Consider the following 19,104-nt stretch of genomic DNA (forward strand, 5'->3'; position numbering starts at 1 on the left):
GGGATGGTGTGAACGTGAGGTTCACGTTCGCGTTCTGTGTGTGAACCTCGGTAATTTAGAGGTTCGCGTTCACAACAGAACTTTGGTAGGTTCTGCACTGTGAACCTTTATGATAAATTACAATTTTCACTTCATTATAACATCTATGGTTCAAATATATTGCATTTCAACTGCGGGTCACTCTATGCATGGCGCTGGCAGCATAAAAAATCAACACTAAACGAGCATGCACCTTGACAATCTCAAAAGTTTTACTTGCCGTGTTACAAAGATTTTCTCGAAATATCCAGCTTTCCGTTTGTGAATATTTAGTGACTCTCTGTTGTGAGCTTGACCCTCAATCACACAACATCACGAGCGAAATACGTAGTCAGCGAATGATGCTTATTCAACCAATGAATGACATTGATATCGTTTTCTGATGCAACAAATCTAGCAGGGGTACGGGGTCAATCTTGACTTCATATCTTTACTGTATCTTTAAAACCAAATCCGTGCGATTAAGGTGTTGGCTACTGCTGTAAAACTTGTTAATGGGGTAATATCGGTAGCGAGTATATAAACCCGTTTTACACTCTGCTCAATATCAATGTAGAAATACTCAAACGCCGAATTCATAGTCCGGTCCGGTCAATACCGGTAAGGCGTAAGACTATATTCCCTGGTAAGTCCTCGTCGAAATTGTTGGCAAAGCGACGGAATACATCGATTTTAGGGTATTATTTTATCCTTTGATTACCTCGGTCGATACATTTAGCGACGTTTAAAACGCCAATATGTACTTCAGCATTGTGGCATTATGTGGCTCGAGTCGTCGCTAGGTATCGTGCACATTAATATAGGCTATCACTTCATTGAAAGATAAGGTTGGAATGAGCAATATGACGTCACGTGACGTCATGAGGTTCACGTTCGCGTTCACACAGAACCTTTCAAAAAGGTTCGCGTTCACACGAACCTGAACCTTTCAAAGGTTCACACCATCCCTACTTCCCAACCTTTTTCGGCCCATCGCCCCCTTTTCAAGCTCAACACCGATCATCGCCCCCCAAATTTTGTGTACCGAAAATTGGCCATACAAACTATAATCACCGGCGGATTGACTAAAAAAAAAGGTCAACTTTTCGGCTCGAATCCTAATTTTGACACTTTTTAAAAAAAAAGGTCAGCTGTTTTGGCGCGTCATCGCCCCCCCTATCTCCCCCTTCGCTATTTTTGCCCCCCATCGCCCCCTTTGTCCATTTTCGCCCCCTATCGCCCCCTTCGTCATTTTCGCCCCCCTAGACCGCCAAATCGCCCCCTGGGGGGCGATATCGCCCACGTTGGGAACCACTGCTCTAGATAAACAGTTAATCCATTTGGGAGTTCTGAATGAAGTAACTTCTCAACAGAAAACGAAGAACAGCTAATTGATTTGATGACACGGTTTTTAAAACACTGTTGTAACAAAACAAAAAAAAACAGTATTGGCTATCTTCTTCCAAATCCGAACGCATGAGTGGTTCAATATCAATGAAAATTATATTGCCCTTTGCATCTGCATGGCTATGTGAACATGACTTTTCTGTTTTGACTGGCAGCAAAAGCTATAAACAAGAGAGAGAGAGAGAGAGAGAGAGAGAGAGAGAGAGAGAGAGAGAGAGAGAGAGAGAGAGAGAAGAGAGAGAGAGAGAGAGAGAGAGCGAGAGAGAGAGAGAGAGAGAGAGAGAGAGAGCGATGAGGACGAAATGCGTTTTTGTTTGTCAACAATTCAACCTCATGTCAGTCGCATATGTTCGTGCAAACAAGCATACCAATCGTATTAACACATGAAAGTATTTTTCGAGCAACGCTCTTGTAACTGTCACGTCGTTATATCAATTTTTCAGTGTGCCTCAAACTGAAAATTATGTGCCTCAAAATTATGATTAAATATCAATTATGTATTAAGGCGGGCCTTAGAATTTAGACAGCGTATAAATGTAAATGATTATCGTATTTGCTGCAAGCTGAGATCAAATTGGAAGCCGTTAATCCGATCGAGATCACGGTATCTGTTTCAAAGGTCTTTGTCAGTACGATAAAGTAAACGCTGGCACCTCGAGCGACACTGTATTATCCAACGAACTCAAATTGGGACATGCTATTTTGCTGGTATGCATCGCATGCACGACGCGCGTTATTGACTAGGATGCCATAGCGACTATATATACAACGCTCCGCTTGAATTATAATTCAAGAATATTTATATTAGTTGTGTACATTTCACCAAAGCAGCTATGACTCTCCGTCCCAGAATCTCACTGCGTGCATATTTGCCCATATATGGGTTCACGGTCCAGTCTCGTAAATCAGAACAAGCAGTGTGCTTCAGCTTCGTAATGAAACAAGAAGAAAGTGTCTATAGCGGATTGTATCTACGTTTATCAACTCATTTTCGAAACGTGCTATGTACCTTTTTAATGCGCGATTTTGAGGCTGTGTAACAGTGTATGGATGGGTACTCACTACTCACTACTCACTCAATTACGAACACGTATCATTCGTCAATCACTAGATAGTAACATATATATGTGTTGATACGATGGGCCAGCGGTACTATCTTATACATTTATTATACAATTGGAATGTCATATCTTTACGGAAATAGTGACAACATACCAATTCCAAATAGTCTGGGTAAAGGGACTCCATAACCCGATGAGCATCAGTACTTAACGGAAGAACTGCTCACAATATTCTGCTATTCGCTATTTTCACTCAATGAATCAAGACCTCGACTTCGAGATGCATCAGAATGATGTATGTGTATGTACATTTGCATATTCCACGATGCGTGATGTAAATGTCTGGTTTGTCACATATGACATGGGATTGCATTCGTGTCTGGGAATCTACGTCTAATCATTACCTAAGAACAGCGCAAGTTTTTGTATCGCAGTTCATATCCGTTTTCGTAGATTTTAGGCATAAATAATAAACGCACTTGATAGGGACTTTGGCCATAGTCAATTTTCGTCATGTATGTGTGTTTTGCGGAACCCACAAACTTGAAACCGAACCAGACGCGGCGAGTTCGAGACCTGCAGTTGCAATATTATGAAGGGTGAGCGCAGCCTGTCCGATAACGGCGACCGGGAAGTTTCCAATGTAACGTCACGGTGATTGAATCTACTTGCTACGGCAGTAGTTCTCAACCTTTTTGTCTTCGCGGACCCTGCAAGTTTTCGTTCAAATTTAGCTCTATTACCGTGCAACCGTCATCTGTCTTGTGCAAATATTAACTGTAACTGTGCCTGCATTTCTTGAAATACACTGCCGTGTATCGAAAATTCGCGCCGTCGATTTGACATGTACGAGTGCCGAAAACCCATTAATTCACACAAAGATAGGTGATGGCGAATGTAATAATAACGCGTAACGCTTCTAACGATACCTTTGGGTCTGATCCCAACATACATGGCACCAATATCATCATCATCATCATCATCATTTTATTATTATACCTTCCAGCATAGTCATTTCTATGTAGCAGTTCATATTGAAGTTATTCTGGAATAGCGGCTATGTATATCACAGGAGAAAATGGATTTTTTGCGAGCGAATTTGTTCCGAAATCCCAACAAAACATCTCTAAACAGCAAAATGTTTGTATCAGTAGGCTATTGGCAATTGGCTAATTCAACATTGGTATGATAGCCAAGTTGTTTATTTGATAGCGAGATTCCAACGAGTGCATTGCCCGATAACAATATTCGCGTGCACTGTAAGTTGGCATCGAAAGCATACCGAGCCTCGGAAATCTCAAAATTCCGATAGATAACGAGTTGTCAACCTTGAGAGCTGGTTTTTGTATCTCCGCAACCATATAACGTCCATGAAGTTTACGAGTAGGATAACGCATTCATGCTAGTGATATTTTGCGGTAGATCATATCGATTGCACACATGCACAGTTGCACACTTTAACAGTGCTTTGCAATGATACACGGAGCAACCTTGTCGATTTCTTCAATGCCAAGTCCTCAAAACTCCCTAGTTTTGTGAATGATCCGATATCCAACCGCATCCAACGTTACGGGGGTATTTGGTGTTACATATATTTTCGACCCTGAATGGGTGCCTCGCTGAATGGGCGGTGTGATTAGCACGGAGATGATTTGGTTTGGTTTGCCTTGTTGTCATACTATCCCATGCTTGAATGAGCAAGACGCATATCGGCACCGATACATCAAAGACTGCATATGCATACCTATGTTGATCCGCATGGAAATGTATAGCCTATATGACGAAGGATTACTGATTTGTTGCTCCCTGACGCTAATTGATGACATTGTATCCATGACTTTAGGTATTATCGAGCCCTTTAATAGTTCTGAGGGGACGGGTCAAATCTTTGATCTTAACAGACCGCTATGCCAGCTATACCAGCGTGCAGACCTCGCCGACAGTCTTGCGCTATTGCGTATCATATCGCAACGACCCCGGATTTCGATCCACTGTTTAGCAGTGGAGAAACAAAATCAGTAATAATACCAATCAGTTAGATGTGTGAGCGTTCCGAGAAATGCCGTCAAGCCCCTGGCGACGGACAACACATGGACGACATTGAAACCGTTTCATTTATCGGGCTCGACATGCTCCGTATTGAAGTGACGCGAAATTTTCCGCCTGCTTGAGCCCTCGGCCGTTACGGTTAGCGCGCTTCGGTAAAGGATACGCCGGAGCGCCGGCCTATGTCTAATTGATGACTGACTTGCATTCAACTGCTGTGATCCCGTAACCAGGGATATATCTCGGATTCCGATGTAGATAACGTATGATGTATGTGGTGTTATAAGAAACCGGATTTGATTGCCTTCGAAACATGACCTGTGATACATATATCGGCGTTGATCGCATGTAACATTATCAAATCAAAGTCAATGAGAATCCTAACTCAATATCTAGACAAGGTGCATCTTCCCGGTATAGCTCTCTATTCGAATATTTCGCCGCCATCCTGCGTTTATTGCGTCACAATGAGATCCGTTCACATTAAGTTAGAAAATATATTGGTATATTTTACGTGGCACATTGGCACTGAAGACATCGCATAACTCTCATGATTTACGTTTTATTCTTTGTCGTGGCGTCCAACAACTTATTTACAGTGAAATGGTGTCCTGGGCTATTCTGACTGGCCGGATTATTCGCGGCAATTCTGCGATCATTATTGCCGGGTTACAAATTCTGTCAATAACGGTCATGCTGATATTTTGCCGTGATATGCGTGGGAAACAACCGCCCGAAAATTGTCTAACAAGGAGTAACAATAATAAATATGAATGGCTGGAAATACGTTCCGATTACCCAGTGTGCAGCCTAATCTGTTTATAATTTACGTTTAATGTGAATATTGAGATATTCCCCCTCCTCGACACCAGATTCTCTCTGAACCTGCGATATTTTCACCTGACCGTGTATTCGTATACGGCAGATTATATGGCGACAGGGCATAATGTGGTACGGCATGGAACGAGAAATTTCCATATTTCATACAATGATCGACAGACTTTTTCCATACCATATATTTGAAATTTTCCGTACCACCAAATTCTTCTATACCATATTCGGTAAATATTATGCCTCTTGTGGCTAACGGAAAACCTAGAGTGTTATCATTTCGGACGTATAATATTACTAGAATCAACGCCGCTGCGTAAATAATTCCAGGACCTCATGTTAAATATTTTGTTTCAGATAAGCCACTACCAACAATGTAGTATCGTTTGCCGTTTTAACTCCTGCAAACAAATTAAGATGGATGGATATTTGGTGTTTAGTGGATCTCATTTATGGTCTAATTGCGATGATCCCTCACGAATACCGTGGTGCCGAAGCTTTCTAGGCCCACTACTAGCTTGGGATGGTTTTTTGAAACGGATAGTCGACCGATATACACAAGGAACTGTTGCGTCAGTTAATTATTACAGAAATACCATTTACGATGTTTAAGTCTTGTGTATCGCACCTCGAGTACGTGGGAAATCCGTTATGTCAACAAGAAATATATATGCGAGCAATATTTTAATCTAATCCGCATTATCGATATATATTTATACCCCGCTAGCGGTGATATTGAAAGACATAAATGATATAACTTTGAAATCTTGAATATTTGATATGGTAGTTCTATGCCTGTTTTGTTACACGGCCCCAAAGTTATTTTACACATGTTGGTGGGGCAACCTATACTGTGCGTACCGTCTTGATTCTTATGGCAAGCGTCTGCCATTCATAGTAACTCGTAGATCCGTATACTGTGAATCTCCTCCCTGAATATTTCATGACGTTGATCAGAAACTGCGTCTTCTGCGGAGGTCGTTGGAAAATTCAACCGATATCCTCTAGGATTCAGTGAATTTGTTTTTGTAAGGCGTTGAAAAATATTCCTATTCCTCGCACTCGCAACAACCAATGAGTGACTTACATGATCGCGGCGACGCAGGAAGTAATACAGTCGTCTGCGATATGCCGTTGAGATGCGAAAGAGCATCTGCATCATGTGGATTCAGCTCGTTGCAGAGGAAAACACATAGAAACAACCACTGTAATGGGTTGTATGTATAGCAGAGATGAGCGGATTTGAAATTTCTATGTCCTAATCCAATCCAAATCCGAACCTTCAAATCCAAATCCAAATCCTAATCCATAACTTTTTCATATTCAAGTCCATGTCCAATCCTAATCCGATTCCAACTGGAAATTCAGAAAAAATACTAATTTATGCAATGGAGGGATTCGAAAATTTTCTTTCACAACCAACGATTCACTCGATTCAAGATAACTTAGTAACCATAATTACATTAATAACTAAACTGAATGAAGTTTGTCGCCATTCGCCACACGACATTTCAATCTCCCAGAAAATAGGTGAATCCAATCCAAATCCTAATCCGTTCTGAAAAAAAATATCCAATCCAAATCCAATCCAAATCCGAAAAAATTTTACAAATCCTGTTTTTTCAAAACCTAATCCTAATCCGTGCTCATCTCTGATGTATAGTCATTCAACGATATCGGATTCATATTTTCTTGTCCGAGCAACTCAATTAGGAGCCCATTACTTCTTGACGTTGTTACCTATTTTGGTGCGGTGAGTGACGTACTGTTTCCTTCAGCTGACGACCTAAGACAGGAACTATACGCCACTCGGGTGTCTATGTTCGGATGTTACCATGACATATACACTGTTGTTGTTGTTGCTGCTGTTTAGAGCAGAGGTTCTTGGCCGCCGAACCGTGGCAAGTTTCCTGTCGGTGCGCCAAATATGTTAGAACTTTATATTTCAGTTCCGAAATGCAAGAAGTTGGATTGCTGTCGATAAATTAGAAAAATATAACATCAAATTGGAAATTTATTTAGAAGTTCGGGACGTATTTTTCTTCGTAAAGACAGTCTACTTTATGCATACGTCACAATGGTGCACGTGTGGTACGAAACTGTTTTGTTTACACGTATCAACTACTTTCGCACAAGTTATGTCTGCAAGTCACGGAGACTTTTAAACGAACCCTCCGACAGTGCAATTAAGCGTCACTTGGCAGTCTAATAGAGGCTATAGCAAACAGAAAAGCCGCATTTCTTTCTAGCAATACCGAATAATTACCATCAAGTTAGTGGTATATTTAACAGGAGTTCGCAAGCTTCGCCTTGCAAAACTCCAATATACCGTAACGATATACTAATCATGAAATGTAGTTTCCAATATTAAATAGAGTTACATTGTAATTATATTTAGGATTAATTTTGATTTTTGAAGGTTCACCAGTCCGCAACATTTGGATTGAAGTTTTACCGGTGCGCGGGATCAAAAAGGTTGAGAACCACTGGTTTACAGTATTTATTATTCATGGTGTTTCAACATCTGTGGTCATTTCACGCCAGTACGCTATTTTTATTTTATGATACCTGAGCGGGCGACTTATAGCACAGTTCGCTGTAGTTCCAGTTTTTTCAAAAAACACCGGTCATATACGGTTCAGCTGGCGATGACGAGCTGCGACTCAACCGCCTATACAGTCAGTTTGAAACTTGCGGCAATATTGCTTGAAAGCTCTCTGCACATGTCCGTAAACAAACCCACCCGTCGTCACAATTTAGAAGTCGTTTCCTATGCGACCTGTTTTGCGTAGCCAGTGAAAATATGACATCTTCTGTATTATGTTGTGTGATACAGTTGCGTAGGCAGAATTCCGTAACTTATGAAGGGGAGTGTAGAAAGTCGGTATGAACGGTGTAGCAATGTGTACACAACATACATACGCGTCGGCGTATGCTGTACTTAGACATGTAACAGACCATTACTGTACGTACACTTTACACAGTGTACATTGTACAACATGGCATATCCGAGTAGTATTGAAGTATAGTCACCAGCTGCGGCGGATTATCAATAGGCATAAATCATTACATTAACAATCACTTTCGTTAGCGAATAGCCTCATTATTATCTGAGCAATATATCTCAAGTGGCACTTGAAACCATGACGTTCAAGGATGATGTATCTGTACCGCGGGGAGTTACGATTGTTCCGTTCAGGCGGTTTTCCCGTTTAACTCGGAGTGTTCTTTCTAATGTTCGCAGTTCTAAAATTGCACCGGTAACCCGTATCCACTGAATCTTCAAACCCTTCGTTCCGACATAAATTTCTGTGACAAGCACCTTGAAGTGGTGATCTTATTGTTGGTAAACACGCTGGCAGGTAACGGGAATCGGCACTCGGCTTGTGAAATCACCCCGGGTTCCGAAACTTCTCAAAGAGGCCCGTGCATTTGTGTACGTACATGCCTCGTAAAGTCGGCTGGTTTTGACGAAGTAGCTCAGTACCATACGTATCGTCTTCTGACTTGATCTACAATGTAGTTTAACGATTGCATACTTGATAACTGTGACATAGTATTTATGAAGTTAAGACGACACTGCGAATTGTGTTTGCATCCAAATCAGACTTGTGCGTACTACTGAATTTTCAAAATGCGCATCTAGGACTAGAACTAATGACCTTAAAAAAATCCACAACTAACTAACTAAAACACGACTAACTAGATTCATTTACTGAATTGCAAATTGAGTGAAAAATATCAGAGATATAATGGGCATTTCATAAGGAAGGCGTTTTTAGTTAGAAATGGGAGAGGTTTCGATCCACAACGATCGTCAAACCCACTTCTGGCGACGCTACCGTTAGTAATGATGGCTCTGAGCTAGCAATGGTTGCAGGAACATCACACAACGCGACACCGGTATGACGGTTCACGCCAAACAACTACACCCGTTTTCTAGTTTTTCATCAACTGTTTATTTATAATCGGATACTAGATCTACTCACTTTTCAAAGTCTACAACTACAACTAGAACTACTCAACAAAGTGATAGTTATGTAGTTGGATTGGCAGTTTGGAAAAGTCCGATCAGAGTACAAGATTCCCTGCTGATGAGTATGGCGACGACCGACGGGCAATCCGCTGTTAGAATAAATCCGTAAACCTCAAGTTTACCCAGGTTTGCTCAGGCCATGATGCATAACACTGAGCTCATGTCAGGCCTTTCGTCTAATAAGCTGTCAAGCATCGCTGCGAATGGCCGGGATTATAAATTTTTATGTTCACTGCACCCGACCATGAGATATAGTCGTTGATCGAATGCTTCCGTGTGCCAAATATTCCCTGGATCTTGACATGGATTGTGTTATCGTGGGAGGGATCGTCAATACTGATCGTGATCACTAACACACCCGGAGCCATGTTATCAGTCGATATCATTAACAACTACTTGCGAATGTCACTCCTTGGTGTGATAAATCGGCGTTGTTATTTGTCTTCGGTTCCGGGTCTCCGAAGTCAAATGCACTTATATCACGGGCACTATATAGAGATTATTTTTGATTTCGTGTGCAGTGTATTTAACATGCTTTCTGTTAGTACTTGTAGGCCGAAGTACTTATTTTACTGACTTCGTCTATTCGTTGTCTCTCCTATCTTGTCACTGTGTCGACATCTTGTGGTGTTATAAACTGGTAAAAACATTGATAAACGAACGAATGAAGATTAATTTGCGGCCAAAGAATGGGCGGATTTTCGTAGATTGCGAATATTTTAATCTTGGAAATAGAAATAAAACGCGCCATTAGAAAGTTGATTTGACATCTAAACAAACTTTTATTTCGGTCAAAGTTTACACCTGCGTTATGCGACGATATGGTAGACTGATTACGAATCCATGACCTCTGCTCCAGGTCGACGTCATTATAGTAGGGCTGGACACAATGACTCGAGTACTCGAATCTGAATTCAGTATTTATTTCAACGATTCGAGTCGAGTAGCAGAATATGATTTTTTCGTGTACCGCTACTGAAATTATGGGTTCCTTGACACTTATTACTTTATTAAGGAGAAGTGTAGTTTTGACACAATTTTCCACTTTGAAAGCCTTGAAACCTTGATTGTCCGTATAGCAGCATATGAAAGATAAAGTACAAAGCTACGAACGTTGCTGGAACAACACATTTCCAAAGTTATGATCATCCCACAACATTGCCACAGAGTGCAATGAAATCGGTATGTTCGAAAAAAATACCAAAGTATCTTTAGTGTGATGGATCACAGCCATTATATTGTTTGTGGTGGCATAAAAGGTACGTGTTGGAACTTTGACATATTAAATCGTGTTATGACGTCATAATAAGTGATACTCGACTCGACTCGAAGCTTAATACGGGATTCAGAATAGAATCACTCAGGTACTCGGTTTTTCCCAGCCCTAGTCATCAGAGATTCAAGTACATGGTGGCCAATTCTTGCACCGCAAGAGGTACGCATACTTGTTAAACGGGTAGTTTTCTATCGTATGTTGAGTCGATCAATGATGGTAATGGAGCTTGCCTGGAGCGTGTTGTAGGTATTTAAAATTCATACAGCAGGATAATACGCAACGCCTATCTCTAACTCAGGGAAACCTGCTTCCGAATTACATGCCGCCTTGATTATAAACCAAATTCACATACACGTCGCCATGCTGCAGTCTTATCTGCTTGAAAAATACCTCAGATGGTTTTGGGTCTGGTCATAAGATAAGCCGTTCCAAGTAAGCTTGCGATAAGTCGTATTAATCGCCGGTCTTTCCAAATACGTTGCGGCGAGATGACATATCGCTCCTTTAAGGACGGGGAAGTCTGCAGTACAGTGTATACTTCCTTGATCTACTCGCACTGCATGTGTATGATAGGCATGATCTTCATCGACTTATATCCTACAATATAAACTGCCAAAAATACTGGGTAATTAATAAACTATGTGTATCGAAGCATAGGGGGTAAGAAATGGGGGAAGCAGCTGACTAAATTAAGTCATAAAGTTCGATGAAATCAAGACAAAATAGTGACAAATGGGTTTCTGCAGTGCCGAAGGATTCTCTGCACTTCAGAACGAAGAGACATGATCCAGTACTAAACGAATTTCGTGCCGTGATGTCACTATACGATACCATGTTTTATCTATTAAAATATTACCAGCCAATGGCGGAACAGACACATCTAACATAGGCAAATCTCAAACTGCAATATTTTGCGATATAGGTTTGCAACACTAAAACGAAGAATTAACACGGGTGGGTGTCTGATCTCAAGGACTACTCCAAGTCGTTTCGACACCTCCCTATCTTTTCATTGTATTGTAGTTTTGTGGTGTTTTGAAATGATGAATATATTATTAAACTGATACTGATACTTTACCTTAAGCACAAAGGAAGAGAAGCGCAGTCGATTACAGTCACAATTACGTGGCCGAAGTCCTGCGAATTGCCTATCACCGTGTAGCGCGTGGATTTAATCGTACGAAACAGACTGGCGATTTAGTGTTGTTTCTATTTCCGATTACCCTATGCTCATGGCCTCGTGACAGATATGCAATAGATACCCCGAGAGAAAGCGACTCCTTTGAAGATTGTTAGTTGCTTAACACAAGGTTCGCTTGTTTCGGAAATTCATAAAGTCCCTTTCGCATTTACAGGCATTACATAAAGAATCCCGGCGCTATACATATCGTCGGCACCGACTACGGATCGGAACTAGAATGGGATAAAGACGATTTGCAACTAGACCCCGAAAAGCAAAGAATATATTTGGAAAGTATTTCCAGCCCCACGTGATTTTCAATTGTTCGCGCACTGTGTCTTTTACAACAGTTAATGCGGAGTGGTCCGCGGTCTTAATATTCAACTTTGCAGCGTACTTATTACTATTTCGCGCGATGGTGTAGTCCGATGCTTGAGAATACGACCGTGAAATTCCAGGAATTACGCGAGTTGCCGAAGAATGTCAACGTCTTAAATATAATTTTTATAGCGTCGCTTATTGGGTCACTACTTTACCTGCGTTCGAAATACGGTAGCGGGAAATGACCGCTCACTACTACCACAGGTTTCTTGTCAGGTGATGGAGTTCGCTGGCCTCCATCTGGATGCGCGGTTAGTCGGTCAAACATGAATGGAATTGTCCATCAAGGATAAAATACACGATATCGTTAAAACAGGAATCGCGTGATATCTCTGACAATCGATTCGTCGCACATTATGAATGTTCTGTGATGCAGAGTTTTAGTATCGCAAAAACGTTTTCCAAATGCATGCAAGTTTTTCGTATGAAGTCGCAGGGTCGTATGTGGATGACGGATTCGTTTTCTGATTGATCGACATACTTCGAACTTTGAAGCAAATTTTCTAGCGCATGCTTTCATTTCGTGAGCCAGCGTATGACAACGAAGTAATGCGCTGAAGCGGTGGTTCCCAACATGGTCGATATAACCCCCAAAGGAGCGATTTTGAGACACAACGGGGTGGCTTGGGGCGAAAATGTTAGAACGTCCTGTGAGATATATGTAATTAACAAAAAGTAGGCTACTCGTGAAGACGGCTTATTCTGCCTCTGCCTATGACACGAAAGTTGACTAAAAAAGGTCATATATACCTTGGGCGGTTTCTTTTGACGGATCAAATTAAGTCCATATTTTGCCAAAATTGTAGCGTTAGATCAAAAACTCGTCAAATTTTTTTTGCCGCCCATATTGTATTTGTATCGTAAATGTTTGCGCTGTGGGTGAGCTTAATATACGACATTTGACAGCTTTTAGCCTACTTCATAGACCTACCGTTGGGCCTACCATTGTAGACGGCACATTATCTGCTCATTGTGAATTATAAACGGCCAAATGAAACAAATAGTTAGACATGGTGTTATGCTGAACGTGATGCAACATCCTAACTGAAGCGAAACTGCGTGGGCATTGGTTCTTACTAGAGGTCGACCGATATTGATTTTTACAGGCCGATACCGATACCGATATTTCGACGCTCACAAGGCCGATAACCGATATCATAGGCCGATATTAATATGGAAGGAGCAGAGAACTATTTCGCCAAAACTATTATATATTAGGCAAGGTGGCACTTGTTCATGCCACAGAAAGGTGAACAACAAATGAGAAAACTGAAATCGAAAAGACTTATTGCTTAATTGTGAACATTCGTTGAAATTTTGGATAACCCGAAAATCAAAACATGATACAGAATTGCAGATCAGTTCAGAAAAGGTAGATTGTAGTTAGATATAAAATATCGGTCGCGATATCGGCCAGGATTGGCCGATACCGATATTCGAGAAAGTTCCAAATATCGGCGCCGATAATCGGCCAAGCCGATAATCGGTCGACCTCTAGTTCTTACATCAAGAAGCGCATGATGAAAAATTATGATATAGACAACATTGTCAGAATGAAGCAACAGCACGCTGTGTCGCCAGCATTGTACGCACAGCTTCAGTGTTGCCAGCCAACAATTGGTGCTGTTGATCGTTCTTTCTCCATTCTTGGCAAGCTGCTTAGTAAGCAGGGATTTGGAGAAGCCGTGAATTTGCATTGTTCCAGCTCCGGCTCTGAAAACTATCGACGGTGTCTGTCTATATCAGGGGTGGGCAACCCGCGACCTGCGGGCCATATGTGGCCCGCGAGAAGGTTTTGAGTAGCCCGCGAGCTAATTTCGCATTATATTATCGAAATTCTGTTATATTATCGATGTTGTATTGTGAACTTGCAAGGCCAACCAAAAATATGATTAGTCTAGCCGCGACAATTGGGATGTTGATGACTAAAATATCAGTTCCGACGCATTGGCAGATCCAGGGTCCAGTCACATTTTTAGTAAATCGTCGTACATTACAATAAACTAAAAAAAGTAGTGAAGTTTTTCTTCACGCTTCGCGTGTTCAATTGTCACACGATTTCTTGCTTTGTAGCCTACCCTCACCTGAAAATGAAAAAAAAACGCCCGATTTAGCCGATTGAGTCGAACTATATTCGCAATTACGAGAGAAAGTCTTTTCGCGTTTGCGCTCGCAGAAAGATCGTCGACGATGAAATGTAGGCACAAAACGCTTGTATATTAGCGGAAATCTTCGATATCGATATGTCTAGATGCCGAATAGTCCTGTCCTTGCAAACTGAGCCGAGCGGGCGGTATACAGTCGACCCGCAATATACCCAAGTAATAATAATATTATCTTTGAAAATTTTACGCGCCTGGCGCGGCTAGTGGGCAGCGCAATCGTTCGTCAATTTCATTTGGCCCTTTAGCCGAAGAGGTTGGCCACCCTGGTCTATACTAATTTACCCTTAGTTATCTATAGTAATCTAGAGCAATGTTCCCTCTAAGCTACGCACGTGCGCAAGTCTCTGCGCACAGAAAATATAAGTTGCACAAAAAAAATCCGAAGTGATGACCTTTTTTAGTCGTTGCGCACTGTTGTCCAAGGGTCTGCGCAGTGAATTGGTGAGTGTGCGCAGACTCGTCAAAAATTAGAGGGAACATTGATCTAGCTAGAGTCTGTCAGCCGTCAGTAACATCGAATGCAGTAACGAAGACATAGGTGCCGCCGTGTCGGCTTGTGACGTTATAATGAATACTTTTCAATTGTCAATAATATCATAGTTGCACTAGAATAGGCTTACCATACGTCCTCTTTTTTGACTTTTTTGAAAGTGTCCTCGGAGGACGCCCTTTTGTACTCTTTTTTGAGATTTTGTCCTCTTTTTTGAAAATTTGGGTCAGATTTTGAGCAAATTGCGAGTGATATGCCGCAAATTAGCACAGAAGTGACGCTCCGGTGGATATTTCGGAGTGAAAAACGGTGAATTTAGCTCTGAGCGAATAGATGACCTTTTTTTTTTTTTTTTTTTTTTTAGTCATCCACCTGGCAATGTGGACACTAAAACGTTATTTTGAGCTCTGAGCGGAAGTGATGACCTTTTATTTTTAGTCAACTGATCACGAAGTGGGAAAAATTTATCGGTTTTTGAGAATTCTTCTCCGGTTTTGCAAGTCTGAAATTTGTCCATTAAAATTCTGATGCGGCGTTTTAACACTGCCACTGTACTCGTTAACATTATAAGCCAAACAGCTCCATTCAATCTTTAAATGTGCGATTATTGTTCAACTGTAACTGTAGTAAGAGCAATATGGGAGGATATCACGACCTGGTTAATAGAAATTCGATTTGTACCAAATGGCCAATGGTTTGACGTTCGATATTGGTGCACTCGTTACCAGTCCATCCGGTGTCAATCAAGTTTACCGGAATATAATATCTTCCCGTTGAAACGAATCGAATAATCGAATTAAACACTGTGCAATGAACATTGCGCCATGCCCATAACGAATTAAACTATGCAGTATGCACATGCACATGGCTCATTTAAAAGTCACAGTGCGCGATAATCCGGGAATACTAGAGTTTCAAGCAGACATCAAGAATGAATTTACGAAACGGATGATTACAAATTGGAAATCGCGTATCAAATCTGTAATTTGTCTCCAACATAAAATACCATGGGTCCTGAGTCCTGACATCGCATTGAGTAGCTTTCACCGCGAAAAATGTTTGCTAAGTGTAACGGCGTTTTGGGCTACTCTTCTGCCATCCCCCATTTACGCTCGAAAATCCTTACTGGAGTGAATGACGATCATGCGCAGTAATGAATTCCAATTCGCATGCATAATTGCATACTCAATAACACTGTCCAATTTCGCGGCCCGATTAAAGAACTATCACGAAAGAACGAGTATTTGCTCACCCGATTCATGGCAACGATGAAGGAATTTCTCAGCTCGGAGCCGAGCTACCCCTCAAATAACTGGCTCCAGCTGAATTTTATGTAGAGCTCCGGCTCCGGCTCCAGCTCTGGTAAAAATGCACGACTCCGGGGCTCCGGCTCCAAAGCCCTGCTAGTAAGGACAAACACTTTCTACCCAAGAATGTAGGAAAGTATCTTTCGTTGTACTACAACAAATCTTAAAAACGTTTTTTCATGTAAACATTTGTCAGTTTTTGAGTCAAAAAACTTTCTTTAATGACAAACTATTTCGTAAGGACAGACAGTTCCCACAAGAAATGAAGATAAGTATAGTGCAATTCTAACATTATACGGGAAACACCTAATTTAAATACATGAGGTCAAGATTTGTTAAAAATAAAGTTTTTTAAGGTCAGAAAATGTCAAAATTGTGAATTTTTTTGGTCAAAATCTTCCATTTCTTAGGTAAAAAATAGACCTAGTCATAACTAAACGGGAAATGGACGCGCAAACCGGTTTTAAGGGCACCTACTCAGAAAATGACCTTATTTTTAGTCAATTCATTATCGATCAGAGTTAAATGAATAAATTTCCCTTATACATGTCTTCTTTTTTAAACCCGTAAATATTGGGGGGCGATTATTCGAAAAAGGTTGGGAACCACTGCGCTAAAGGGTTTTGATGTTTTATTTCGAATTTAAACGGACACACACATCGTTATATACAATATCGATATTGTTTTATATTTTATTCATCTCGTTTTGTGTCTATCGCTTTTAATGTCTCGTTTTCAATAAAAAATGGTCGGAAGACGTTCGAATTTCTGGATCATGAACAGTAAAGTTGTGAACCTGCCGAGCACTGCGGGTCGCAAGGCGTGTGTAGCATTCTAGGCGGGCCGGACAGTTATTTTCCAGGACTACGCAAAGTGATGTTATATTAGACCAGAGGTCTCAAACTCAAATGTACTCGCGGGCCAATTTCCTACTTTTTCATGACGCCGCGGGCCGCAGCACCAATAATAAGGGAATTCAATGTATTTTCGAGTAGGCTTTATTTGACGATACCTTGCAGACTGACATACCACACGCATCTTTAAAATGTGATTTACTATTGTGAATTCACGCTTGGCACGAAAAAAATCACATTTTATAATATTTGAATAAATTTGTTGCTGTACTTAGCATATCTGCTGCAGACAACCATGCGAGAGTACAAATGCATCAGGACATCGTAAAAGCTGTTGCGTTATAATTTTGCAGCTAGCGGAAATTTGACGTTGAATATTTTAGAATTTTACAATGATTGATCTGCTGATATCAGAGCATTGGAGCAGTACAACCTAATCCGGGTTTCGGGCATACTCCTGATAACAAGGCTATTGATCATGTCATTACCTATGCCAAATTAAATCAGCGTTAGATTTACCTTCGAATACTGGAACAGATCTAAAACAACTTGAATATAATGATTACTGTGCCATAGCAATAGAAATGTCCAATCGCCGAAGTATTCATTGATCCTCCACTCAGTGGTAACTTTTAAAATGAGGTAATATAGTGAAGTTTGATGAGTAGTTTCAAGCTTCTGGAGTAGTTTTGGGGCGAATTTCCAGTTTTCAAAAAAAATATGTATTGCAGTTAAATATTATCGAATACTTCGAAATCCAAAATACGGTCGCGGGCCGCCAAAAATGGTCTCGCGGGCCGCGTGTTTCAGACTTCTGTATTAGACGATAGGAAAGTAGTAGCAACGCCGAAGGAGATACAGGGAACAGTGGTGACAATGGTGATAGTGTGTAGTAATGTTATACTTCGACCTTCGAAACACGTTTACCGTGCAGGGCCGAAAAGAATTGAGTACCTGCGTGATATGAGTAGAGCAGTAGTTCTCAACCTTCACAAACATGTGTTAACCACTTTGGGCTATCTCTCTGACTAAACAAGATACATTTCAAGATCTTCCGACTTGGTTTTTTGACTTATCATAATCAGTTGGTATTTCTGGGTGAAATTTGTTTTTAAAAGATCCGGTACGCCGTGATGAGGCGGAGAACCATGTATAGGTCTGTATAGGGATTCAATATTTATCGGTTACTGAATGGCATGCGATGTTTAGTAGAAAATCGGGTAAAAAGCCAATGGAGGCGTTTTGCCCCACCCATGTCGCAAAACGTAAAATAGATGGACATAGATGAGGGCGATTTCAATATCTTTTGACATAGCAGACAGGGGGTCACGAAATAACATCATATAACGATCGGAGTCATCATACCAACGGATCCCCCCCCCCGAAGATGTTTAATTATTATTTTCGGGACCTAGAGTTTCCAAGATATCACTCAGCTCTACCACTACCAGTACATCTGATTAGGCTACGTGAGGATAAAAATTGATAGCAATATTCATGCGATTCCCGATCATATTTACCGATGCAATCATAATTAATTGAAAATATTTGCGCTTCCCGGGTTTAAGCGTAATAAGCCGACTCAGGCATGCCATAAGCTTCTGTTATGATTCCTAAATTAGGGTTACCATATTTTGAGATCCGAAAAAGAAGTCATCATCACTTCAGCTCGGCTCCTGAATTACCCAATTTTTTACGAAACTCTGACGTCCGCTGCATCAGGGTCGGGTTTTTGATCGCATTTAAATACTTGTTCTAGAAAAATAGAGCATTTAGGTGTCCTCCGTAGACGCTTTCAATTTAATGAAAAAAGAGCACAAATCGTCTTAAGAGAACGTATGATAACCCTACCTAAATAATCCCATATATTTTACCAGGGATGTCTAGGAATAGGCTAGATATTTCTGTATTTTACTCTCCGTCCTCAATTGTTACGCGACCTACATCCTATCATATCATGTCACAAAGAAATCGGTGCATCAGAGTTGTTAAAATGAATAATTTCATCAAAAATAATCAGAATATAAACGCCTGGAAGTATCAACACATCTT

The 19,104-nt window shown here is 40.9% G+C and overlaps 1 protein-coding gene across 1 annotated transcript in view; it reads left to right on the forward strand.

Annotated features, from left to right (window-relative positions):
• Positions 1 to 16,963, forward strand: part of LOC145443720 (uncharacterized) — a 180,171-nt gene extending 163,208 nt beyond the window's left edge. Inside the window, exon 4 of the mRNA XM_080321673.1 lies at positions 12,031 to 16,963. Within this exon, the coding sequence (XP_080177799.1) occupies positions 12,031 to 12,169 (139 nt within the window). The 3' untranslated portion in view covers positions 12,170 to 16,963. The remainder of the gene's footprint in view (positions 1 to 12,030) is intronic.
• Positions 16,964 to 19,104: the final 2,141 nt, after the last annotated feature.

The sequence above is a fragment of the Botryllus schlosseri genome, chromosome 7 (genome assembly GCF_051294905.1).
Source record: "Botryllus schlosseri isolate E-star chromosome 7, Bs_hap1, whole genome shotgun sequence".
Lineage (NCBI taxonomy): Eukaryota > Metazoa > Chordata > Ascidiacea > Stolidobranchia > Styelidae > Botryllus > Botryllus schlosseri.